At 57.1% G+C, this 26634-nt stretch overlaps 1 protein-coding gene across 1 annotated transcript; it reads right to left on the bottom strand.

Moving 5' to 3' along the window:
- Positions 1-5731: 5731 nt before the first annotated feature.
- Positions 5732-26594, bottom strand: PLCD3 (phospholipase C delta 3). The gene is made up of 15 exons (XM_016931613.4): positions 26290-26594; positions 15250-15411; positions 14941-15169; positions 14395-14524; positions 12899-13127; positions 12375-12576; positions 12078-12222; positions 10713-10865; positions 9427-9573; positions 9177-9327; positions 8333-8449; positions 7522-7688; positions 7205-7340; positions 6946-7095; positions 5732-6787 (listed from the first exon to the last, which is right to left on the bottom strand). The coding sequence occupies exons 1-15, from the start codon at positions 26450-26452 to the stop codon at positions 6699-6701; spliced, it is 2370 nt and encodes a 789-aa protein (XP_016787102.3). The 5' UTR covers positions 26453-26594; the 3' UTR covers positions 5732-6698.
- Between the last annotated feature and the right edge of the window lie 40 nt (positions 26595-26634).

Raw genomic sequence — 26634 nt, 5'->3', positions numbered from 1 at the left:
TATATATATAAATATTTTAAATATCTTTCATGTTCCAAATGTACAAGGATGTTTGGTCTTTAATGAAAAGCTGAATCCAGATCATTCCTCAGAATGAGGACCCGAGGACAGTGGCAGACAGACGCGTTGGCACAGTTCATGGTTTCCTCCAGAGGAGACATTGGCTTATCATGGGGAAAAAGAGGATCTGGAGAACCTCATCCAGCTCCCCTTCTGAATCAGCTGGGATGACTGGCTTTGAGAAGGAAGGGAAGATGGAACAGGCTCAGATCTCATGGGATGGCACGTGGAGCTCTTGGCTGGGGCTGACCCTGGGCAGGGACTTTCCTGCAGGGCCAGACCTGCCTGCATTCTGAGACAAAGCAATGGACGGTCCGCAGAAGCAGACCTTATTGATTGAGTCCTTTCTTCCATCCCCTTGGCCTGCTCCCTGTAGGAAGTCATCCTGCCAACTGATTTAAAAGGGCTCTTTAGCCAGTTGTTGCCAACCTTATAGGGATGAGTCCCCTGTGAGATTTTGCTTTTCCACCGCCTGGGATGATGCAGTTTGAAGAGGCCCTTGGACCTCCTTGTAACATCAGGGACCTTTGGAGACCATTATCAGTGTAAGCCTTGCTTAGCTCATCTTAGAGCAAAGAGCCAGCACCCTGATGTCCCTGGGGTGGCTAGGCAGGAGTGGCGTGGGGCCAATACCCAGACCCCTTCAGCCACCAGCCCCTGGCCTGTGCCTTCCAACCCATTAGCCATTTCTTGTGCCCCTTTCCAAGATACAGCCTGCAAGTGGTAGCAAGAAGTGATTAGAGGCAGATCTGGACTTGGCAACAGAAGTGGTTTCCCATCTCCATTGTCTGAGTCTGATTTTCGCTGATGCTGTTTTGTGGATTTTTGTGGTAGCGATGGTTGTCAGTGCTGCCAGTTTCCCAAAACGTAATCAAGCCTCTGGTCACATGGCTGTCGATGTAGGCATTCTGGAGTGGTGTTCAGCCAAGTGACCGGGCAAAATTGGGCTGTGGAATTGTCAGGAACTCACTTCCGGGCTTGGATGTAATTTTTGCTCTAGAGAGAAGCAAGTGGTGGGAAGGAGGTAGCACGACGTGTGGTGTGCGGGGTTTCCTTGCTGCCGTCACCTCTCCGCTCATACAGGAATGAAGCCTTAGCCAGGAGGCCAGGCTCAGCCCTGTGCCACTCACCGAAGCCACTTTCTACAGGCCAGCAGGGGCTTGTTGCAGGCTGTGGGTTTTGGTGTGGTTTGTCAGAGGCTAATTCTGCAGAGTTTCCAAAACCAGAAGACATCGTATGCTTGGGATGGGGGCCGTGCCACCCGTGGGAATGCTGCCCGCTCTGCAGACTGCTGCTAGAGCCAGCAACTCCACTAAGGTGGATTTTCATCAGGGGCCTGCAGGGCCCTCCCTTTTCCCATTGTTCCTGCGCTGCAAATTGCAGGCCCCAGCAATCGTGACTGACGTTTGACTCCTTGACTCCAAGAAACTGAGACCAAAGAAGCTGCTGTTCTTAGCAAGATGCGCACTGCATTCCACAGGTGGGAGGAGTCGGAGAGGCAGGGGCTTGCTTTGCAGCCCCACAGACAACAGTTGCACAGTGCCTCAAGCCCCAGAGTGGTTCACCCTGTCCAGACCTTTGAGGATATCAAAGGACAAAGTGCCCAAGTCTTTCCTACCTTGGGGGAACCTGGAACTTGGAAAGGCTCCCTGTCCTAGTCTTGATCTGTTCTGGGCCAGGTCCCAGCTTGAGCTGCCTCTGAGATTTGGGCTGTGCGGATCTCTGGAGTGAGCTCTGTTTCGGCTGACCCAGGTCATGGAATGGAAACGGTGAGGCCCCAGTGGCTGTTCTGGAAGAAACAGATCTCCTGGCAAAGGCCCCAGCATCTCCCTCACTGAAACCAGGTGCCCGGCTCCTCGGACTCTGCTTTATGTCGCGGTGAGAACCCTGCCCAGGTGTGCACGGTTTGGCTTGTGGGCTGCTTGCTGCTCATCTGATTTTTGTCCCAGTAGTCCCTGCATTCTTCATTCAACCCCTTCTGGGACTTCAGCTCAGAGAGCACCATCCCGGGGGTCAGGGCCTCCCCACAGGAGCCCTGCAGTGTGGTAGCGCCATGGCTGCCTCAAACCAAGCAAAGGAAGGACCCTGAGGCCTTCATGCTAACCCTCCTCAAGCAACTGCTGTTGGAAGGCCTCCCTGGGCCTGGCCCCCACCCTCTGCCACCCAGTCCTCCCAGCTGCCATGTTTCAAAGACGACCTTTACCTCCTGCCTTTGGATTGACTCTGCATTTGACCACGGACTCCAGTCTGTGTGTAGGGAGAGAGCTGAGTAGGAGGCCTCCACTCCGGATCGAGGCCTGTATAGGGCTCGTTTCCCCACACATGCCTATTTCTGAAGAGGCTTCTGTCTTATTTGAAGGCCAGCCCACACCCAGCTACTTTAACACCAGGTTTATGGAAAATGTCAGGCCTTCCCCACAACTCCCGTCTAACTGCTGTCGCCCCCCTACTTGCTGGCTCTCAGAAGCCTAGGGGAGTCCCTGTGGTCCTGAATTCTTTCCCCAAAGACGACCAGCATTTAACCAACCTAAGGGCCCAAAGGCCTTGGACAACTGCATGGAGCTGCACTCTAGGAGAGGGAGGGGAACCAGATGTTAGGTCAGGTGAGGGAGCAGGAGTGTCCCTCCCGTCAGTGCCTACCCACCTGTGAGGCAGCCTTCTGATGGCCTGGCCCACCTTCCCCAGAACCAGGGGAGGCCTGAGGCTTCAGTTTTACTCTGCTGCAAAATGAAGGCGGGCCCGCAAGCCGGCTACACCTAGGGAGGCTGTTTAGGACAATTTCATTCCATTAAATTAAAAAATACTGACTGGCTGGCAGGCAGGTGCCATGTCTGGGAACAGGGACCGGGGAGCTTCACCTTTTTGTCTTGGCTTTTCTTTGGGCTGTGGGGGGGCATCCATTTCCAGGGTCGGGGAGGAGATACCAAATGCATTGTTGTTCTGCTCAATACATCTCACTTGTTTCTAATAAAGAAAGCAGCTGAACAAAACCTTCTGTCCTGGTATTCCTGGTCAGCAGGTGGCAGTGGAAGAAATGGAGTGCTGGAGCCTAGGCTGGAGCCAGGACGACAGGGCTTGGCCACAAAGTCCCTCAAGCCCACAGCACCAGGCCAGCTTCCAAAGGCCTTCCTTTAAGGCTGCCCTTCTTCCAGGGCAAACTTGGTGTTGTCAGACCCTTCCCACCCGCCAGAGACGAGCTGCTATTGACCCAGGTTCACTCCAAGTTAGAGCAGCAACTGGGCTCTCAGCCAGCACCTGAGCACCTCAGCACAGGAGCCGGCCCAGGCTTCCCTAGCTGGGCACAGAGCAGCCCCCTTGGCCCAGGTCAGCAGTGGCTCCTCTGGTGGAGGTGCAGGCCCCGTGCCTTCCCACTGTGCCCAGGTGCCACATCTCTCCTCCTGCACCACTGGCCGGGTGGTTCTTTGAGTCACTAGGGGTGCATTTTAACATGGGAAGTTGCTGGGCCCCAGTAGCTGTGTTTAAGACTTCCCATTCCCCTCTTCTCATCCTCTGGAACTTACCCATTCCCTGACCCTCTGATCCTTTCAGATCCATGACTGGTGCCTCCAAGCCCCTTTCCAGGGAAGCTGAGAGGACACAGGACCTGCCTGACCTCTAAAGCCCCCCAACCCTCCTGTCCCAAACCAAGTCACTCAGGCTCCTATGGCCCATGCCTTTTTTCCTGCCCTTAGCTTTGGGCTGAGAGAACATAGCCCTATGTGTTGTTTCTACCCATGGGCCTCCGGGATAAAAAGCTGTGATTTCAGGCTGGGCATGGTGGCTCACGCCTGTAATCCCAGCACTTTGGGAGGGCGAGGCGGGTGGATCACGAGGTCAGGAGATCGAGACCATCCTGGCTAACACTATGAAACCCCGTCTCTACTAAAAACACAAAAAAATTAGCCGGGCGTGGTGGTGGGCGCCTGTAGTCCCAGCTACTTGGGAAGCTGAGGCAGGAGAATGGTGTGAACCCGGGAGGCGGAGCTTGCAGTGAGCCAAGGTCGTGCCACTGCACTCCAGCCTAGGCGACAGAGCGAGACTCCATCTCAAAAAAACAAACAAACAAAAACCCTGTGATTTCTCCCTTGCTTCTGCTTCCCAGTTCACTTCCTTAAAGACTCTTGCCCTTTTGGCTGGGTGCAGTGGCTCACGCCTGTAATCCCAGCACTTTGGGAGGTCAAGGCGGGTGGATCACCTGAGGTCAGGAGTTCGAGACCAGCCTGGCCAACATGGTGAAACCCCGTCTCTACTAAAAATACAAAAATTAGCTGGGTGTGGTGGCAGGCGCCTGTAATCCCAGCTACTCCGGAGGCTGAGGCAAGAGAATCGCTTGAACCCAGGAGGCAGAGGTCGCAGTGAGCCGAGATCACGCCATCGCACTCCATCCTGGGGGACGAGCAAGACTTTGTCTCAAAAAAAAAAAAAAAAAAAGACTCTTGCCCTTTCAAGGCAGCCTTCTCAGTACTGGGCCCTCATCCTAGCCTTCACCCCTTTCTCTTGGTACCAGATACGAAACCAGAGAAGCCAAGCAGGATGGGCACTCAGCCCTGGGTCTGGTGCTCACCTGACCCAGACCCCCCAGCCAGCCCCTGGCCAGACCTGGCTCTGCAGGGGCTGGGCAATGCTAATAGCTCTTCATTTGCTAAAACTGGACTTAGCCTCACTGTGCCTCCCATCCTGAGGCTGCAGTTTGGCAGCCTGATCCTCTGACAGCCCTGAGTGCCAGATGCCCAGGCTGCCTGGCCTGGCCCGCCTGGCCCGGCCCATTCCTTCTGGGCCCTTTTGATTCTGATTATCCTCTTTCAGACACACAAATTAACCAGAGCCAAACGCCACTCCCAGCATGAAGGAGCGGGGGACACTGCCACTTTCTGCATTAGTTCTTGGAGTTGCTAGAAGGTGGAGTCTGCCCCAGCCCTGTGTTTTGGTTTCTGTGGGGCTTGGGGCCAGTTAGAGGCCTATCCCAGCCCAGTTTCAGGCCACCCTCTGGGGACTAGTGTCAAGTTCTGCCCTTGTCCAGTGCCGGCACTGTTGGCTGGCAGAACCTAAAACACCAGGCCTCCACATTTCACCCTGCTGGCAGGGGCGGGTGCAGGATTTTCTCCAGATTCTGTCGCCTAGTGTCCAGTGCGCTCTCCCAGCATTTCTATAGAGGCGGCCCAAGCAGCGTTTCCAGCCTTTGTGTAAAAGGCTGGCTGGCTGGAGGAAGGGAAGCCCGTGTCCTTGGGATTTGCCCTACTGAGCAGACAGGGGCCTTGAGCCCAGCCAAGCCTGGAGAGTGGCAGTCTGAGGGTCCCTCAGACTCCTGTCTCCTCCTCATTCAAGGCCCCTGTGTATGTGTGTGAGAGAGAGAGAGAGAGAGAGAGAGAGAGAGAGAGAGAGTGTGTGTGTGTGTGTGTGTGTGTGTGTGTGTGTGTGTGTGTGTTGTGGGGAGGCGCTGACCTTCTGAATTGGCATCCTCAGACAGTCTTTGTGATACTCGCAGCAGCTTTAAGCCAGGAGCAGGGATCGGGCTATTTAGAGCTGTGGCATCTCCTGCTGCCACCCCCTGGCTGTCTTAGACAAGTCCATGCCCTGTTGAGGGGAGAGGCCCAAGAAACTCATCCAGCCCTGTCCCTCCTCATGGGCCTGTGGGGGTGGCAGCATAGAGGTGCTCAGGGAGTGGCGGTGGTGAAATCAACGTGCTTCTTTATTTTTTAAACTAGATAGGCTCATTCTACTGTCTTCTCCAGGGCTCTTCTATGAAACAGTTACAAACCTACGGCCAGGCCGGGCAGTGGCTCACACCTGTAATCCCAGCACTTTGGAATGCTGGGGCAGGAGGATCACTTGAGGTCAGGAGCTCGAGACCAGCCTGGGCAACATAGGGAGACCCCCGCCCCCCCAGCCATCTCTACATAAAATTTAAACATTAGCCAGGTTTGGTGGCCTGTGCCTGTAGTCCCAGCTACTCAGGAGGCTGAGATGGGAGGATCGCTTGAGCCTGGGAGTTCAAAGCTGCAGTGAGCCATGATTGCAACATTGCACTCCAGCCTGGGCGACGGAGCGAGACCCTGTCTCAAAAAATAAAAACCAAAACCTACTGCCAGTTTCCCCAGGGCTTCATGCCTCAGCGCTCCCTTCTTGCTTTGAGAAGGGAAGGGGAGCTCAGGTTCCGGAGCTGGAGGGAGGAGTCCAGGAAGGCCTGGGGTAAAGGAGGGCTTAGGGGCTAAGCTCGGGGTCGGGGCCAAGTGGAGTGACTGCGCTCCTCTGGGGGAAGGAGGCTGGGATGGCCCACGGGAGGACAGAGGGGAACTGAGGGCCCACAAGTGTCCTGCTCCCCAAGTCTCCTGGCAGCAACAGGCTTGCTCCTCATAAGTCACAATGAGGGGTGGGCTGAGGACAAGAGGAGCTGGGGCCATCTCAGGGCCCCAGGGTTGGAGCTCACTGAAGTCACATGAACACCTTTCTGTTCTTCAGGAGGGGCCCAGGCAGCCCTCAGCACCCAGGTGAGACCAGCGCCTGGTGAATGGGCTGAGTGGGCCAAGTGGGTGGGCTGGGGGGCTGGTACTCCCACCACCTGACTCCAGAGGAGGAGAGGGCTCTGCAGGGGATGTGGACTGGCACTCGCAGAACCCCAAGGCGAGTGAGCTGGGCCCTCAGGAGCACTGGATGCGGATTTGGATGAAGAGCGTGGCTGGTGACAGTGAGGCCCCGTCCTTGGAAAGCAGGTGTATGTGGCGGTACCCTGTAGGGAGGACAGCCAGGCCTCAGGTCCTCTGTGCACCCTGGGGGTCTGGCCCAGCCCGGGCCTGCTTCAGGGCAGGAAATTCGAGGCACAAAGGTGAACAGGGTCTGCAGGACCTGGACCCACATCCCTCTCCATCCCCACCAGCCTCCACCAACCTTGCTTTAGGCTGCTAAGAGGCAGTGTAAACTGGCCCACAAAGTCATTGGGGGAGGTGGCGTCATAATCTTCTACCACAAACCGGACCAGTGCCAGCTCCGGAGCCCGCAGCTGGAACTGCAGGGTCTGCCCCCAGCGGGGGTTGAAGCCTAGGGCACAGGGATGGCAGTCAGAGCCCAGGGGCCCCAGGACCCACCCTGCACCACCCTTCGCTCTCTGCAGTCTCCCCCGACCCCACTTCCGCCAGTGGCTGCCCACCATTGTTGAGCACGTAGTCAGTCTCCTGCCGGGCACAGTCTGCGGGCACCCCATGGATCTCAACGCGCACCAGGGGGTCCACAATGGAGTGTGGCTTCTCGGCATTCAGCTTGGGTAGCTGCTGTGCAGTCAGCACCTGTGGGTGAGGGAGGGAGTGGCTGGGGCCCAAGCCCACCTTGGCCATCCCCTCATGGGCCTCAAGCTCACACCACCCTCACTTCCAAATGTCCCCAGCCTCCCTTGCCTTCCTCCACCTCACAAAGAGCCTTTCCAGAACCAGTCTGACCCCACATTGGGGCCCGTTCCAGCCTGCTGACCTGGATGCTGAGAGTGGTTCTGGGAGGTCCCGGGTACTCAGGGTCAAAGGTCGAGTCAGGTTGCCGCAGGCAGGCAGGTTTTAGGACGTAGCCACACTGCCCATTGACTAGGAAGCGCCCGGCATTGAGGTCCATCTCGTAGCCTGGCGTCTGGAAGTTCAAGGCCACTGTGGACACAGCAGGGTCAGAGCAGGGGCTCTTAGCGGCCCTGTTCTCACTACTCAGTTTCAGGGGACTGCATTCCTCTCTACAAAGGGCCTGGGGTCCCACTGTCTGCTTAGTGCTGCTCTGCCCCCACGATGACTTTAGGGGAGGGGGTCATGGACCCAGCCCCCACTGTCACCTGTACTTCTGCCCTAGGATCCCTCAAGACTGGGGTGGGAGGTACTAAAAAAGCCCCCACCCTCAGGGCCAGGCTTGGGTCAGAGCCAGGGGTCTGAGGAAGCCTGGGGTTTCCATCCTTACCCCAAGGAGACGATACAGCCCTCCTTTGGTGGGGCTCAGCGTCCCCCAGAGCCCACCCTTGTCAGTGTTGACTTAGTGGGACTGCCAGGTGTGTGGGGGTTGTGTGTGTCCGGGGGACATGGGAGTGGAGGTTTTAATTTCTACCATGATAAAAATGCGAGACCTGTACACTGTCAAGAACAAACGAGCCTGATTTGATTTTCCCACCTACATTGCTGGCAACTTTAAAAATAATCAACAAAATGCGTGTTTCCACCGTCTGGAAGGCTGTGTGGGCCCCTCACTGCTGAGGCCTCCCCCACACTGTGGCACCCCGCCTGCTCCCATTCCTGTGGACCCCACTTACCCAGCTGACAGCCCGAGTTCCACATCTCCTGGGGACTGTAGTTGGCTGAGTTCATCCGCAGCCCCAGCGGGTACACGCGGGTCAGCTGGCGGGCATTGTGCCTGACAAAGCTGTTCCCTGGGGCAGAGTTGGGGTGAGACTGTGACAGACTCCGGGGGTCCCTCACCCAAAGCCCCGGCCTGTACCCTCCAGGGAACAGAGCCCAAGCCCGTCCCCAGGTCGCCCTGCCCCCGCTCCTCACTCTCTTCTGACCTAGAGTGAGAGGGGAGCTCACTGAGGAGGCTGCAGGGACCCCCTCCAGCCACACAGCCTGGCCCCGCATCCCCAGCCCCCAGTTCCCCGCTCCTGACAAAGTTCCAGCCAAGTACACTGAATGCCCACAGCCCTCCAGCTCCACCGTGGTTCCCGGAATTCTTCTCCAGGCCAAGCCCCCAGGCCTTCAACAACCTGTTCCTCCTGTCTGGAAAGCGCTCTCCCCTCTTCACCTGGCTGCTTCCTAGTCCTCCGGGTGATGTGTCCTCTCAGCATCACCTGCCCTAGGAATTCCTCCCCAGTGTCGCAGCAGCTGCTGGGCTCCCCCAGCCCCCAGCCCAGCCTGACCCATCACCCTCTATGGCCGGCCCCACCACAGGGCTCTGAAGGCAGACAGCAGGCCGCCCTCAGCGTGCCACTCCCCTCCATCCACCCTGGCATGTGCGGGGCCCTCATTCCCTCAGCCCAGCCCCTCTTTGGGGTCCTCTTGACCTCTTTACTGTCCCCCAAAGCCCCCTCAACTCCTTTCCAGACTCCCTTCAGGAGGTCTCTCACCCTCTCGCCCCCAAACACCCAGTGCCCCAGCTCCTACCTGCCTCCCGAATGAGTTTCTTGGCTTTGCGCTCGCTGAGGGAGCTGACCTGGCAGGGTTGCGGGGTGTTGGGGGCAGGGGGCAGGGTCCGCAGGCGGGTGGCGTGGCAGTACACAGCCAGGGCCGACAGCTCCGGGGAGATCTGCTTGGCCTAGGAGACCAGGCTCAGCGGGGCTCAGCTGGCCCCCGCTTCCCACACCCGTCCTCCCACCTTCCCCCCCTTCCCCACCCCACCCATCCCAGCTCTCACCAGCCGCCTCTGCGCTGCAGCCTCCACCTCCTCTTCCTCCTCCTCCTCCTCCTCCTCCTCCTCCTCCCGATCCGACAGAGCCCGGCCATCCTCGCTCCGAGCAGCGGGCAGCTTCTTTCCCTTCACCAGGACCCGGCCCTTCAGCTGCTGTGGGGGCCAACGTGGAGGATGAAGGGTTAGGCCTTCTCGCCCCTGTGGCAGCCAGTCAGTCAGTTATTCAACCACCGCCTTGTGAGGGGCTGGCTAGGGGTGGGAGGCAGGAAAGGAGACACAGAGATGAGTGATGTTTCTAATAGGAAAGAGTGGAGAATGGCCTAGGAGGCCATCAGGAAGGGATGCTTAATAAGGTCCCTCCACATCAGAATATACACAGCAGCCACTACAATGCACGCGACAGCTCAGGACTGAAAGGAAAGGGGCCCTCTTCAAAGAAGATCTTACGTGGAAGAAGTGAGGCTACAACCTGGAATCACATGTCCTTTTTTGGTACCATTTAAAAGAGAAGACAGTACACATGTGTACACAGGTAATGTGTGTGGGGAAATTCTTGAAGGACATGCAAGAAAGTTAGAGATGGTTACTTCTTGTGAAAGAGGACAGGTCAGTGGAGGGAGGGGAGCACTGTTCATCGCGTCCCTTAGTACAGCTCAGTTTTCTTTTACCATATGGGTGTGATTTTCACAGTAATAACAAAAATCACATCTCACACACACACGAGGGTGAGTCAACCCTGCCTGCATGTTGGGGATTGGAAGTAGGAGGAGAGTTTTCTCAAGGAGCCCGACAGGATAAATGTCTGGAGAGAGCCAAGGACGCGCTCTGGTGTCTGGGGGAGAGCAGGAGGCCGCCTCAGGCCCGAGAGTTGGGGAAGTGGATAAGGCCACAGGAAGAGGTGGCTGAAGTTGAGCTGAATTCTAAGCAGGTGACGCTTGGCAAGTGTGGATGGCTGAGAAGGGACTTCCGGGTGGAGAAAGTGTCAAGCGGGGCCTTGCAGGTGGGAATGGCAGAGCCTGCAGGACTCTACAGGCAGGGACGCAGGGCCAGCAGGGCAAAGCCAGGTTACAGAAGAGGGTGTGTGTGGGGGGGTCTAGTCAAGAATGGAGAGCCAGAGGGCAGCAGAAGGACAAGACCAGGGGATGGCAGACCTCAGATGAACGGAGGAACAGAGAAAAGTTAAGGCAGCAAGAGGTGAGGGGTCCTGAGCCACAGAGGTGGCACGAGCAGTGCGGGGAGGCGGACTCCCACCAGACCTCCCTCCACCCAGGCTAGGGGCTGGGGGGCGTCACCTCTGGGGATGGCAGCTCCTCGGGATTTGGGGAGTCCAGCGCCTGTGTCACCAGCATGTCCCCCAGGATGGTGCAGAGGTGGCGGGCCATGGCAGCCTGCTGCTCCAGCCCGCAGTGGTTCTCCAGGGATAGGATGACAGGGTAAGGGGACAGCTGTGGGGGGAAGGGCAGCAGCTCAGAGCCACTCCCCTCCCTCTGCCAGTATCTCCCAACATCTGGCTCCCAGACCCTTCAGGACAGGCAGGCAAAGGCAGGGCTCTGGAGAACCCAGGGAAGCAGCAGACTGTCTAGGAGGCTGAGGGCGGCTGCAGGAATGATTTTTTTTTTCTTTGAGATGGAGTGTTGCTCTGTCGCCCATGCTGGGGTACAGTGGTGCAATTTCAGCTCACTACAACTCCATCTCCCGGGTTCAAGTGATTCTCCCTGCCTCAGCCTCCTAAGTAGCTGGGATTACAGGCGCCCGCCACCACACCCGGCTAATTTTTGTAATTTTAGTAGAGATGAGGTTTCACCATGTTGGCCAGGCTGGTCTCAAACTCCTGACCTCAGGTGATCTGCCCACCTCAGCCTCCCAAAGTGCTGGGATTACAGGTGTGAGCCACCACGCCCGGCCGATTTTTTGTTGTTGTTGTTGTTTAAGCTTTGGTCTCTCTCCATCACCCAGGCTGAAGTGCAGTGGCGCAGTCAGTCTCCCTGTGTTCTCCAGTCCTGGGCTCAAGTGATCCTCCCACCTCAGCCTCCTGAGTAACTCAGCCTACAGGCACATGCCCCCACACTCAGCTAATTTTTATTTTTGTTGAGACAGGATGTAGCTATTTGCTCAGGCTGGTCTGGAATTCCTGGCCTCAAGTGATCCTCGCGTCAGCCTCCCAGAGTGCTGGGAATACGGGTGTGAGCCACCGCACCTGGTCCCATAAATGCTTTTTACATGTGAATGACATTGACCATGTCAGTGATGTGAAAACTCTCCTCCCATCATTTGCTGATGGGAAGATTTGCACACTGTGACCAAAGTTGCAGTGTTTATGCAGATGCCACTGGTGAGCTTCTCTTACAGCTTATTTATTCTTTGGAAGTCATGATTAAAATGTCCTTCCCTCCCCCAAAGGTTTTCTTCTGGAAACTCTGTGATTTTTAGGACATTTCCCAAATATGAGAGAGGGAACATATTTCCCAAATATGAGGGTGGCATCTCATTCAGCTTTATGCCACCCCATTGGCCACTTATCCCAGCAGCACTTGGTGAATGAATGATTCTCTGGGCAAGGGTTTCCTCTGGAAGGACGGAGGGCAGCTGGCATGTGAGTGCGGACGGAGGTCATTGGGAAGGCTGTGGGGCTGGGGCTGGGCATCCCAGGGGCTCACCGTGAAGGCATGGTCGCGCACGGCTTGGACCACGTCCCGGAAGAGAATCTTGGAGGTGAGGGTATGGCCATGATAGATGACGGGCTCCCCTCCTGGCCCCTCCCAGCAGTCCAGCTCCACGCAGCGGCATCCCTGGGCAAAGGCCCTGTGCGTGGACAGATGGGTGGACAGGCAAGGTGTTGCCAGAGTGCCACAGAGCAGGGCAGCAGGCAGGCTGGGCCAGGAAGGCCCCAGGAAGCCAGCCCATGTCTCTCCCCAGGTGGGGCTCCCGGAAACATTCACCCCCTGCTACAGTACCTAACGTAGGCCTCGGTGCTGCTGGGCCCCCCAATCTGGGAGTCAGTCAGATAGGTGTTGTGGGAGGAAGAGATGAAGTAGTGGGCGAGGGGCTGGTTCATGTCCTGGAACACACACGTGTGGGTGTTGTCCAAGGCAGCCCCCTCTGGCGACAACAGGTACATCATGAAGCCATCCAGTGTCATCAGCTCATGCTGCTTGGCTGCAGGGGTGGCAGGAGAGGGCATCAGGCCACATAGGGATCCCCCATGTCCAGCTTCCAATGCCCCCAAGGCCCACTCAACTTAGGAATAATGACTAGACAATCTACTGACTAGACTCCACGTAAGTCATGCCACTTAACCTTCGACCAGACCCTGGGAGGAAGACAAACTGTTGTGCCATTTTACACATGTGGAAGCTGAGTCTGGAGGAGGCGAGGTAACCTGCCCGAGATGATGCCCACGCCAGCCCGCAGCAGAACCCGCTTGGCTGGGAACACAGCCCTTTCAGGTGCCACGACCTGGCCGTGCCACCCCCCTCACCTGTCTCGTTGAGCTCATAGGTCTGAATGAGCTGCTGGGCGCGGGCCAGTGTGGCGCCCTCCTCGCCCTGGTCCTCCAGGAACTCCAGCAGCTCGGGGGCACTCAGCACGCGGTCCTCGCCCGAGTACTGATGGAAGATCTCCTCCAGCTCCGGCCGCTTCAGCAGCCGCCGCAGGAACTCCTCGATCTCAGCCCCCTCTAGACGGTCGTTGTTGGAGTGGTCACACTCCTGGGGAGCAGCAGGAGAAGCTCAGAGGAGGCAGACACTCCAGGAAACCTGGCCCCTTTGACCCATCTGTCATCTACCACATCTGAGAAGGCAATGGTCCCCATTTCACAGGTAGAAAAACAGAGTAAGACTTGTGACTCTAGCTCACACAGCTGGTAAATTACAGGGCAGGATTTTTTGGTTTGTTTTTTAGGTTTGTTTGTTTGGTCTTGCTCTGTTACCCAGGCTGGAGCACAGTGGCATGATCATAGCTCACTGCAGCTTCCAACGCGTGATCTCAAGTGATCCTCCCACCTCAGCCTTCCAAATAGCTGGACAGCTGGGACCACTGGTGTGCACCACTGCACCTGGCTAATTTTTGTATTTTTTGTAGAGATGGGGTCTTGCTATGTTGCCCAAGCTGATCTCAAACTCCTGGCTTCAAGCAATCCTCCCGCCTAGGCCTCCCAAAGTGCTGGGATGACAGGGGTGAGCCACTGAGCCTGGCCGGCAGGGCTGGACTTTAAAGGTCTCTCTGGTTCAGTGCCTGCCCCTCTGCACCATGACCTACCCCAAGAATCAAGATGTGGAAGGAAAAATGGTGACCCTGGGCCAAGACAGGGCCCTTGGGCCCTCACACTCCCCTAGGTGGACACGTTACTATCCTGACATGCACATATTCACACCCAGGGTCATTGAACAAGTCAATGAGAATTCATGGAGCATCCCTGTGAAGCTGTGGCCCAGGGGTCCAGCTGCCATGGGCTCTCCTGTCTTTCGGGGTCACAGGTGGGTCCCACCGTCCACATGCACACAGAGGTCCGCCATGGGCTCCAGCTGGGCCATAGCTGCAGAGCCCACTCCTGTGTGCTCCTGTGCTCCCATGCATGAGGTGCCAACACGTGCCACAGTGGAGGGTCTGCGTGGAGAAGGGTACACACGTGTATCTGTGCACATGCACGCCTGTAGGCTGGCTCCTGCCTGTGCAAAAGGTGCCTTGCAGACTCAGGGAAATGAAAACAGCTTTGCTGCTCACTTTGGAGGGGTAGGAACTGAGGATGAGGAAAGTTCTGGGCCCCGGCTCCCCACTCCCTTCCTGGCCCAGTGGCCTCAGGGGAGGCAAAAGGCTAACTAACCCCAGATGTTGCCTTTGTGCAGGGAAAGGCTGCTCGCTCCAAAAAACCTGCAGATGGAGAGGGCAGGGGATCTGATGATTCAGATGGCTGGGGGCAGGCAGAGGTCAGAGTGATGGCAGAGCCAGGGGCTGGGGTTCAGGGCGGAAGCCCACCTTGAAGAGGAGGTAGGCGTACATGTCGTTCATGTCCACGTTGACCATTCTCAGCAGGCTCTTGATCTCCTTGAAGCTCATCTTGCTGTCCTGGTTGGAGTCAGCCCGGTGCAGATAGGAGTGGATCCAGGTGTGGGTGCTCAGGAAATAACAGCAACACGCCAGGCTGCCCCCAGCCCTCAGGTAACTGGCTGGTAAGTCACCCCCACCTGGGTCTGGGGGATCCCCAGTTTAGGGGCTGGACTTTCCCCTTGGCCTGTGCACTCCCCGAGCACGGTAGCAGTGTCTCCTCCGCAGGACTGGGGCTTACCAAAGACAGGAGGCCCTGTCTTCACCCTCAGAAGGCCTCAGGCCTCCCTGAAGGAGGCGCCGCGCCACCCCTCCTGGTGGGAGCTTGGGCCTAGCCAGGGCGCGTGTCCCCACCCTCAGTTTCGAAGACCAAGGGCTCCGACCCAGACCGTGCGCCTTCAGGACAGGGGCCCTGCCTTCCCTGGGCGTGGGGGCTCTCCAAGGATGGGGCCCTCCCTCCCAGCCCCGGCAGGATATTGGTCTAGCCGCTCGCGCTGGCTCATGGCGTCCAGGCGCGCGCGGAGCTTGGTCAGACCGCGCACCCAGCGCTGCGCTTCCTCAGCCGTGGGCGCCGCCAGGTCCAGGTTCTTGCGGCGGCCCTTGAAGGCGATGGTGAGGCAGCGCGCCGGCGCGAAGGCACCCCCGAAGCGCCGCAGGCCCTCGGACTGGTGGCCCTCGCGGACCGCCTCGATGTGCTGCACGAAGACTGAGAGGAGGGCCGGGTCAGGGCGGAGGACCGGGCCTGTCCCCACCTCCCTGTCCGCCCGGCGCTCCCCGGCCTCTCACAGATGTGCTGCGATGGCGCACGCGGGATGCGCCGCTGGAACCACACGCTCAGGCCGTCCTCCTGCAGCCGGTACAGCCGCTCCTTGTGCCACGTGCGCGAGCGGATCTTGCGGAGCCGGGAGCCCCGCAGCATGGCGCGCACGTCCTCGTCCTCCGTCAGGCCTGCCGGGGCGGGAGGACCCGGGGCGTCAGGCCGTACCTGCCCAGAGGCTCCCCTGCCCTCCCCCGCTAGGACCTGCTGCCCCTTCCTCCAGCCTCCCCAAACCCAGGCCTTCGCCCCACAGTAAGCTTCCCTCCCCCTCGCAGGACTCCCCTCCTCCCCGATTGTAAGAAGCCTCCTGCACTGGGTTTGGCTTTAGGCTTTGGAGCCCTAAGCGCCCCCCAACCCCCAACCCGTACCCCATCTCCCTCCTTCCTTCCAAGCAGCGGCCTCTGCAGTCCCTCAGTGTGGAACTGCCCTCGGACAATGCCTGGGACTCAGGCCTCACTAAAGGTTGCCCTTTCTGGCAGGGCGCGGTGGCTCACGCCTGTAATCTCAGCACTTGGGAGGCCGAGGTGGGTGGATCACTTGAGGTCGGGAGTTCGAGACCAGCCTGGCCAACATGGTGCAACCCCACCTCTACTAAAAATACAAAATTAGCTGGGTGTGGTGGCACATCCCTGTAATCCCAGCTACTCGGGAGGCTGAGGTTGCCATGAGCCAAGATCGTGCCACTGCACTGCAGCCGAAGCGACAGAGTGAGACTGCGTCTTAACCAAAAAAAAAAAAAGTTGCCTTTTCTGCCACTATCCCCCACCACATGGCTTCCAGCCTTCAAGTCCAGAATTTGCCACCAACAGCCTTTTTCCCTTGATGTGAAACCGTAGCCATCAGGAAGGTCTCACCATCTAACCTAGATCTCTCTTGCTGTAACCCAAGCACCTTGCCTCTGCTTTCCCAAAGACAAGGAGGACAGCAGAGGCCACCCTGGCTCCAGGGTCACAGGCCAAGGACTCCAGGATCAGCCCTGCCCAGCTGATCTCCAGGCATGGGAGGCTGAGGCATGAGAATCACTTGAATCCGGGAGGCGGAGGTTGCAGTGAGCCAAGATTGTGCCACTGCACTCCAGCTTGGGCAACAGAGTGAGACTCTTGTCTCTAAAAAATAAATAAATAAAAGCATCTCCTGTGTGCAGGCCCTGCTCATGTACTAACAGACAAGGAAACTGAGGCTCAGGGAAGCTTAAGTAAGTTGTCAGAATTCCATACTGGTAGAAGCCACTTTGGGCTCTGGAGGTCAGGGTCCAGCGCCTCTGACCTTTGGCCCTGCACTGCACGGCTCTTCTAGTGCTTCTAAATTCCGAAGTCTGGGGAGTAAGTCTCAACGCTATCACTTCCCAGTTATTTAATACATGGCCCCAGTGGCACTAACCTGTCACTAAGCCTCATGTTCTCCATCCATAAAATGGAGACCACAATCATACCTGCTGCAAAATCCAAAATTCAGAGGTTTCTACAGCGTGACCGACACTGTGCCCCGGAGAGGTTCGGCCCTCTCCTGGCTCTGGCCCCCTGGAACACGTGATGCCCAGCCCAAACAGTGCCACCCCCTGCTCTACAATGCCTCAACGAGAGTCACAACCAAAGATTTTTGAGTCAGAGGACAATAGAGGAGGTGGGAACTGGGTAAACGGAGAGTCCATGGCCTTTGGAGGTGGGGCACAGCCCGGAGTGAATGAGGGCCCAGAGTTTCCAGAGAACCGGAATATAGATCTGTGTGTGAAGCCTCCAGATATTCTAATGTTGACAACGAAATCAAATTGAAAAAAAATAAAAACCAATAACCCCTGTGTGGGCCAAAAGAAGTAAGACAGAGGGCCTCTCTTCCTCCCTTTATTTCGACAAGCCCCTAATACTGGGTTTGGCTTTGTGACCCCAAGGCCCTGGCTTGCCCAATTGCAAATTCTGACCTAAGGAATTGAGTCTGTATCTCTGGACCATCTCCTCTCACCCTCTCTTGGACCCTTTTGTAGGATCCTTCTCCCTTCTCTTCCTCCTATCTGAGTCCTTGAAGGACCAGTTCAGATATCACCTCCTCCAGGAAACCTTCCTTGATTTGTCCTCAAGTGGACATTCTCCCTCTCTGACCACTAACAGCACTTTTTGCTTTAATTAAAATAAAACACAAAACCCACCTATATACTTTAATAAATCTGAGGGCGGAATGAGGTCTTATCTCCTCACCACAGTGCTCATCCCAGAGCCAGGATACCAGCTAGTGTTGACTGAAGGGGCAGACAGGTAGACGGACAGATGGGGGGACTAAGTGAATTCTATCCCCAGCTCTGCCCCATCTGTCCAGAGTTCAGGGCAGAGGCCTCGCAGGTCAGGGTTTCTCAACCTTAGCTGTGCATCGGAATTACCCAGGGGAGGCTGCAGACACCACAGCCCAGGGCATCTCACCCAGCTGGTGTGGGATGGGGCCTGGGCATCTGTATTTTTAAAACCCACTTTGACCATGACTGAAAATCAGGGTCTCAGGGGCAAGAGGAGAAATCCACCTCCTTAAGAGGCCATGACCCCTCTGGGGCCAGCCTGTGGCCCTAACAGCTCCAGAGGGTCCCTCAGGGTCTAGACTGTGGCCCTCTGAGTGAATGCCCACTCGGTACCCCCTGGTCAGGAAGGGGAAAGTGGAACCCTCCTCTTTCCAGACAAACAGCTAGGCGTACACGGCACGTGCCAGGCCGAGGGGCTCACCAGACCCCCCCACCCACCAGGTCCAGGTAGCCTCTAAATGGTCCCATCCTGAGCAATGACAGGGTGAGGGCAGAGGGGAGCCTGCAGCGCCACTACACTTAGGCACATCCTCCTACACCCCCTTGGCCATGGGAAAGGGGACTGCTCATTGCCATGACAACCAGGCTCTGCAGCTGGGGCTGCCTCCCCTACCTAGGCCAGCCCTCTGATGCCAAGCCCATGGGTGTGGGGGAGATGAGTGACTAAGGCCGGAAATGGGGGTGAGTCACCGGGGCCTGCTCTGTCCAGAGCCTTCTGCAAACAGGCCATCAACACAGGCAGCCTGAACGCCTGACTGGGCCCCCACTTGGGCAGGCTCCCAATGGAGGGGGCCCCTACTTCTGGCCCCTTACCCTCAGCTCCCCAGGAACCTGTTGGGGGAAGGGGTGACATTCCAGGCTGCCCCGCAAACTGGCACTGCCCCCCAAACACACACCCAATGGAAAAGCCAAACAGAAGGAGGGTGCAGTCCCAGGCGGGGCCAGGTGCTGAGTCCCTGGTTGGGTGCTTCTGTTTCCCCACTGCTCGTGCTTCTGAACCCTGGGGCAGTGAGAGGACTGGGGTGTCCAGCAGGAAGGGCAGGACCAACAGAGGTAAGGAGGCAAGGTCAGAGGGAGGGCTCAGGGCCGGGGCAGTGATGCTGCGAGGACCGTGGCTCTCCATCCAGCCACCCAGTAGACATTTATAGGTCCTGCCAGGCCCAAACCCACAGATGTCACCTTGACCTTGTTCCTACCTGCTCTGAACAGGTGCACAAGCCGCCCACCTCCTACTGTTCCTGTGGGGTTTGTATCTACTTGAACCATCTCTGCCTTGATCCTGCAGCTGCTGGGCCAGTGACTGAGTGGGTGGAGACAATCACAAAATAATAGCAGTGAAAATGAGGGCAAACGAAAGCCAAAAGGTGGAAACAACCTGAGTGCTCATCAACAGATGAGCCTGTAATCCCAGCACTTTGGGAGGCCAAGGCAGGCGGGTCATTTGAGGTCAGGAGTTCAAGACCAGCCTGACCAACATGGTGAAACCCTGTCTCTACAAAAAATAAAAAACATTAGCTGGGCATGGTGGCTCACACCTGTAATCCCAGTACTTTGGAAGGCCGAAGCAGGCAGATCATTTGAGGTCAGGAGTTCAAGACCAGCCTGACCAACATGGTGAAACCCTGTTTCTATTTAAAATATAAAACATCAGCCGGGCATGGTGGCTCACACCTGCAATCCCAGCACTTTGGGAGGCTGAGGCATGTGGATCATTTGAGGCAAGGAGTTCGAGACCAGCCTAACCAACATGGTGAAACCCTGTCTCTACTAAAAACATAAAACATTAGCTGGGCATGGTGGCTCACACCTGTAATCCCAGCACTTTGGGAGGCCGAGGCAGGCAGATCATTTGAGGTCAGGAGTTCGAGACCAGCCTGACCAACATGGTGAAACCCCATCTCTACTAAAAATAGAAAACATTAGCTGAGCATGGTGGCCCACGCCTGTAATCTCAGCTACTAGGGAGGCTAAGGCAGGAGAATGCTTGAACCCAGAAGGCAGAGGTTGCAGCGAGCTGAGATTGTGCCACTATACTCCAGCCTGGGTGACACGGCGAGACTCCGTCTCAAAAAACAAAACAAAACAAAACAAACAAAAAACATATGAGACAGATGAGTGCATAAGCAAAATATGGTTTATCGATACAATGGAATAGTATTCAGCCATGTAAAGGAGTGAAATCTGATGCACGCCACAACATGGATGAACCTTGAAAACATCATGCTAAGTGAAAGAAGCCAGACCCCAAACAACAAATACTATGTGATTCCACCCATGTGAGGTACCCAGAGCGGCAAGTTCATAGAGACAGAAAGTAGCTGGGAGGGTACCAGGGGCTGGAATGGGGAGGTAATGGAGAGTTATTGCTTGATGGTTAGTTTCTGTTTGGATGATGAAAAAGTTTTGGAAATAGGCAACAGTAATAGTTGCACAACAGTGTGAATGTAATTAATGCCAGTGAATTAACCACTTAAAAATGGTTGCAATGGCCAATTTCATTATATATATTTTACCATATTTTTTTTTTTTGAGATGGAGTCTCGCTCTGTTGCCCAGGCTGGAGTGCAGTGGCACGAACTTGGCTCACTGCAAGCTCCGCCTCCTGGGTTCACGCCATTCTCCTGCCTCAGCCTCCTGAGTAGCTAGGACTGCAGGTGCCCGCCACCACACCTGGCTAATTTTTTTTGTATTTTTTAGTAGAGACGGGGTTTCACCGTGTTAGCCAGGATGGTCTTGATATCCTGACCTCATGATCCGCCCACCTCAGCCTCCCAAAGTGCTGGGATTACAGGCATGAGCCACTGCGCCCAGCCTATTTTGTTTTTTTTTTTTTTTTTTTTTTTTTGAGACAGCATCTCGTTCTGTTGCCCAGGCTGGAGTGCAGTGGCACGATCTCAGCTCACTGCAACCCCCACCTCCCGGGTTCAAGTGATTTCCGGCTAATTGTTGTATTTTTAGTAGAGGTGGGGTTTCACCATGTTGGCCAGGCTGGTCTCGAACTCCTGACCTCAAGTGATCCACTCGCCTCGGCCTCCCAAAGTGCTAGGATTACAGGCGTGAGCCACAGCACCCGGCCTATTTTACCATAATTTTTAAAGTTTAATGATATAATATGCTGGAAACCATTGTATACTTTTTTTTTTTTTTTCTGAGACAGGGTCTTGCTCTGTAGCCAGGCTGGGGTGCAGTGGCACAATAATGGCTCACTGCAGCAGCCTCAAACTCTTGGGCTCAAACAATCCACCTACCTGAGCCTCCCGAGGAGCTGGGACTACAGACTTGCACTACCAGGCCTGAATAATTTTTAAATTTTTTTGTAGAGTTGGGGTCACACTGTGATGCCCAGGCTGGTCTCAAACTCCTGGCCTCAAGTGATTCAACAGCCTCTGCCTCCCAAAGTGCTCCGCACTGTGTACTTTCAATGGATAAATTATAAGGTATGTGAATGAATATCTCAAAAATGCTGTTAAAGAGGCAGACAGCCAGGTCGGCACCCGGTGGGGCTGAAATGTGGTGGAAGTTGGGGGAGTCTGACCCCAAAGGGCTGTGTGTGGCCACAACAGGCACAAGCACATGGAGCCTGGTTTAGGCCTGGCCCATAGTGGGTGCTCAGTAAATGATCACAAAGAAGGAAACTGAGGCAGGGCTCTGGGGAAGTGAGTTAGTGCCCCGGGTGGAAAGAGGCACCCACGTGTTCTGATCCATCTGTCCCCTTAGTCCCATGGCCTCCAGGGGGTACCTTCCCCAGACCAGGACAGCGGCACCTCCCGCCCAATTCAGTGTTGTCAGCTGGGGCTCAGACACCTTCCCAAGCTGCCCGCTTATCTCAGCCTCAGAGAGGGGTCAGGCGTGCTGAGGAAAGGGCAGGCCCAGTTTCTCAACTTCCACCTGCAGCCCGGGCGGTTTGGGGCGTGGATGGTCTGGGGCCTGAGCAGTTCTGTAAGGGTAGCCAAGACCAGGGACCAGAAACTACCTCATGTCAGAGCTGGAAGGGGCCCCAAATCCCACCCTTTTCACAGGTGCACCACTGAGCTCAGAGAGGACAAGCCCTGTGTGCTGAAGATAGTGCAGGTCGCCCCCAGGCAGGGATGGATATAGAGGCTGTGCGGTGGAGACAGGCGCCAGGGCAGCTGGCAGGGAGGGTGGGAGTTCTGTCCAGGCGTGTCCCGGAGGGGTGGCATGCAGGCAGGGCAGGGTGTGTGCGGGGTGTATGCATAGGTGGGGAGTGTGTGTGTGCGTGAGACAGTGTGTGTGTATGAGTGTGAGTGAATGTGTGTGAGTGTGTGCGTGTGAGTGTGTGTGTGTGTGTACAGGGTTCATGGGTGGAGAGGGTGGAAGGTGGGCCAGCCAGGGGGAAATAGGCGGCTCGCACTCGGGAGGTGCACACAGGGCTCCACAGGAATGCGAGTCATGCAGGGAACTGCTACAGCCAGCAGCTGTGGCCAAGGCCGAGCAGGGAGTAGAGAAAGAGCGTTTCCAGGTGGCCGGGGCTGTGAGGCTCTAGGAGAGGACACACAATGGCGAGGGGTCCCAAAGACCCTCCCACCCTAATCCTTTAGCCAGCAGGCAGCCTCCACACCTCAGGCACCAAGCATGTCCCCCGTGACCCAGCTGGCTGCCACACCCAGGGCTGGAGCCTGGCGGGGGCTCGGTGCCAGAGTCCATAACATTCCTTGGAGAATCAACAAAGTCAGGAAAGGCAGGCGGTGCTTCCCTTGGCCCCGGGCCGGACACAGCAAGCGAGGGTGGCAGCACCCTTTTCTCTGGGGCCAGAACAGGCATGAAACCTGGTTGGGTGCGGAAGTCAGGGTAGGGGACAGGGAAAGATGTGAGGGGGACCACAGGGCCTGGCAGAGCCAGCCCCCTAGTCCCACCTGGCATGCCCCTGCTTAGACCGGAGGGCCACCCAGCTTACCCACCACCCAGGCCAGGCACCTGCCAGGGCTGGGGGTTGTTCTGAAGACCCTCACCTGCCAAGTCACCCACAGCAGTCCCACTCACCCTGCGGAAGACATCCCAGGCAGGCCATGGGCCGAGCCCTCTCGCTCAGGGGCACTTGGTAGTGTGTGTAGGCCGGGGAGGCAAGGGGGCAGGATTCTGCCCACTCAGGCCTCTGCCCATGGGGAGGATGAGGGGCAGGGGTGGAGCATCAGGGCACAGGCACACACAGGGCTCTGGGGACACAGGGTGGCCAGAGAAAATCCAGGACACCCGTTAAATGTGAAATTCAGATAAAAAATAATTTTTTAGTATAAATACATTCCATATTCCGCGTTTAGTGGAATTCCAAACTTAACCGGGTGTTCTGTATTTTATTTGGCAGCCCTGTGAGGACGCTCCTGGGGGCTGGCAGGGCCCCCATGGGAGAGGAGCGGCCAGGAGGCCCCCTGCAGGTATCAGCTTCTCTATCAGTCACTGTGTGACAAGCACAGACTCTGGGCCACACTGCCTGGGTTCAAATTTTCTCTCAGCTACTTCCCAGCTTTGAACCCCAGGCAAGTTACCAAATCTCTCGGAGTCTTAGTTTCCTCATCTGTAAGAGGAGGCTACTGGTACCACCTACCTCATATTAGTGTGAGCATTAAATGAGATAATATGCGAAAAGCGCCTGGGACAGTGACAAAATTGTTCATTAGTATTCATCAGGCTAGCCAAGAATGGTGGCTTACACCTGTAATCCCAGCACTTTGGGAATCCAAGGCAGGAGGATTCTTTTAGCCCAGGAGTTCAAGACCAGCCTGGACAACACAGTGAGACCCCAACTCTACAAAAAACAGAAACAAAATTAGCTGGATGTGGTGGTACCCAGTCTCCCAGTCTCCTGAGTCCCAGCTACTTGGGAGACTGAGGTGGGAGGATCACTTGAGGTCAGGAATTTGAGGTTGCAGTGAGCCATGATCATGCCACTGCACTCCAGCCTGGGTGACAGAATGAGACCCTGTCTCATAAACAACTAACAACAACAGCAACAACAAAAAGTATTCACTGGGAGCCATCATGGAAAACTAGGCTCTGGCAGCAGGCAGGCATGTGGCCTTGGGCGGTGATTTCACCCCTCCGCCTTGAGCTTCCCATCTGTAATGTGACATGAGGACAGCACCTCCCGCACAGGGATGCCTGAGGATTAAGCAGGATCAGGTCTGATGCAAGCTCAGCACAGTGCCTCGCGCATGGCGGGTGCTCACTGGGCTCTAGCGCTCCTCTCTCTTCAATGATTCCCTGCAAGTCAGCAGCCCAGCCCAGGAGCGGGGGACTGGAGGGGGGACAAAGGACTCCCACTCACTGTGGGGGTGTTTTCTTCCTCCTTCCCCGCTCATCTGGGTCTCCCTAGTGTGGCCCTAAAGGATTTTCCTTCCTCAGGCCCCTCTGAGCCACTCCCTGCCCTAGTCCCTTGACCTGATTTGATATAAAATCTATTCTCTGTTAGGCTAAGGGGTGTGGTGATGGCAGGGGCAGAGCGAGGCGGGGGAGGCTACCTGGGTGACAGGCCTAGGCCTTGGCCTCTGATGGCCCAAGGGGCTGGGCCCCAAGACTGGGTTTCCTTCTCCACCCTGTCCCTGGACTCCCTATGGCCTGGGGAAGGGACATTCCCAACAGACTCGGACTCAACATTCCTCTCTCTGCAGTCACTCAGCAGGACAGGGCAGTGGTGAGGAATGAGGGTGACCTAGATGACATTCTGATATCTATGTAGTTCCCGAGAGTGTCACCTTGATGAGGTGCCCAGAGCTCCCGTGCAGCCTTACTCAGCTGATGAGTACCGAGGCCCGGGCTCAGCTGTAATTATTTGTCTGCATGTGACTCTGCCCACTAAACTGTGCACTCCCTGAGGGCAAAGCTCTGTGCTACTCATCTCTGTAGCCCCAGCCCCTGGCACAGCACCCTGGCCCACTAATGGCGCTCAGCAAACGTGTGGGATGAAGAGGCCAATGGGCACGGGGCCTCCCCTCAGCCCTTCCGCGGCACCCATGACCCTGCCAGGGCTGACTCCCAGGGCTGCCCTCAGCCATCCCCAAACCACACCATTTCTTAGCCCAGAGAATGACACCTGTCGATCACAGAGTCCAGCCCAGTCTATCTCCTGGGAGTTCTGGGGTCCATCCTGGGTGTCCCCCAAGTCTGGTCCCCACCCCTTGCCCAACTAACTCCTCAGCCTCCCTCCTTGGGTCTCCCTGTTTCGCCCCTGCCTTCGTCCAACCTGCCCCCCACTCTCCACACTCACTCCTGCCCAAGCCCTTTCTGGGGCTCCTGATGCCCTCCAGATAAAGTCCATGACTCTCCAGGGAGGGCCTGGAGAAGCTCCTCCCACCCCCAGCCTCTCCCCTTTGCCACTCCCGTCTTCCTCAGCTGGGGCCAGCCAGGGCCTGCTGGCTCCCCAGCCCCTCATGTGCTGCCCCCTGTTCCCCCACCCCCAAGGTCCTGTTCCTTTGTTTCACTGTCTGATCTCCCTGCTGGAACCTCAGCTCTCTAATGCAAGAGCCCCAGGGTGGAGCATACCATAGGCACTCCGCAAGTGCTTGTACCATAGTACCATACCATGGGCACTGCATAAGTGCTTGTCCAATGCATGCACAGTTGAATGGATGGCAGGGTAGAGATGGTGTCCTATGTCTCAGTAACCAGAGTGCCAGGCACAGCACCCAGACATAGTCAGCGCTCAGGTGGAACGAGTCGAGGTAACAAGAAGGCAAAACTGGCAATCAGGACCCCTGAATTCTGCCCCAAGTTCTACACGGGGTCCCTGGCAGCCTTGTCCTTCTGTTCCGGAGTTCCACACCTAGCCTCTCCATCACTGACTATTCTACCAATGGCAGGTCCAACGCAGCACTTCAGTGGCGCGGTCCCTTCCACGTCAGACAACACTCTCGCACACACCCTCTCATTCAAGCCCTCCACTGCCCTGCGGGTCCCACTTTTCCCAGACTCTGAGAGGGTACCAGGGCCCATGTGGTGGGGCACCACCAGGGTGCCAGTCACACTTTGCCCTTTGTTGGCTGTGTGGTCACAGGCAAATTCCTTGCCGTCTCTGAGTCAGTTTCCTCACTTGTGAAATGAGGATTCACCTCCCACCTAGGAAGTCGAGGAAGATTGCAAGACACCACCTGTGTAACCCACCCAGTGCCAGCTGCCTCTGTGATGTTCCAGTGAGCCACAGTCACATTCCTTCTCCACGACTGACTTCCCCAAATCTGAGGTGAGAGCCTTGGCTGTCGGACGTAGGCTGTTAGACCAGTCCTGCCAGAGCAGTGTGGCTGTGGCCGCCTCTGTGGGGCCGCGGGTTGGAGGGCTGCTGTGGAGGCCAGCCTCTTCTGCGGAGGCCGACCGCAAACTCGCATCCTTCCTAAGGGCTGCCAAGACCCCGAGACACCCTGGCAGAACCTAGATACTGCTGGGGAGCCGGACGAGGGACACCCCAAGCCTCCCTCTCCCGCTCCATTCTCCCTGGAGACCCCACCAGCGCCCCGTGCCCGAATTCGCGCTTCAGACGCCCCGCGAGCGCCCCCTGGTGGGAAGCAAAGAACACCCTGGGCGCCCGGCTCGCCCCGGGACCCTCGGATGACCCCAGGTGCGACCCCCAGCTGGAGGGAGCTGGCCCTCCGCCCCTAGCCATAGCCTCCCAGCCCCGTGCAGCCTGGGGAGTCCACGAACTGCTCCCTGGAGCGCCCCAGACTGGGCCTCTGGGAACGGTCCGCGCCCACCCCACCGCCCCCTGCCCGTCACTGACCCATCTTCTTCAGCGCCCGCAGCCCGGGCCTCTTGGTGCCGCCATCGGAAGGAGTCGGCGGGGACGGGAGAGCGACCGGCGCCGCGACTTGGGCTGCGACCTGGGCGGCCACCGGGGGCTCCTCGGGCGGGCGGCGGCAGCGCCTCCAGCGGCCGCACAGCATGGCTTAGCGGGGGGCCGGGGCCGGGCCCGGGGTCTGCACGCGGGGACAGGGCAGCGGGGCGCCGCTCTGGCCCGGCCCCGGCTCTGAGCGAGGCGGCGAGCGAAGAAACTTAGCGGCGCGGGAGGGAGTCGGAGGAGGCAGCAGGAGGTGGGGCGGGGCGGGGCGGGAAGGGAAGGGGGCGG

Source organism: Pan troglodytes, chromosome 19 (assembly GCF_028858775.2).
Source record: "Pan troglodytes isolate AG18354 chromosome 19, NHGRI_mPanTro3-v2.0_pri, whole genome shotgun sequence".
Classification (NCBI taxonomy): domain Eukaryota; kingdom Metazoa; phylum Chordata; class Mammalia; order Primates; family Hominidae; genus Pan; species Pan troglodytes.
The sequence above is the reverse complement of the archived record's forward strand: the minus strand, read 5'-3'. Positions and strand labels throughout refer to the sequence as shown.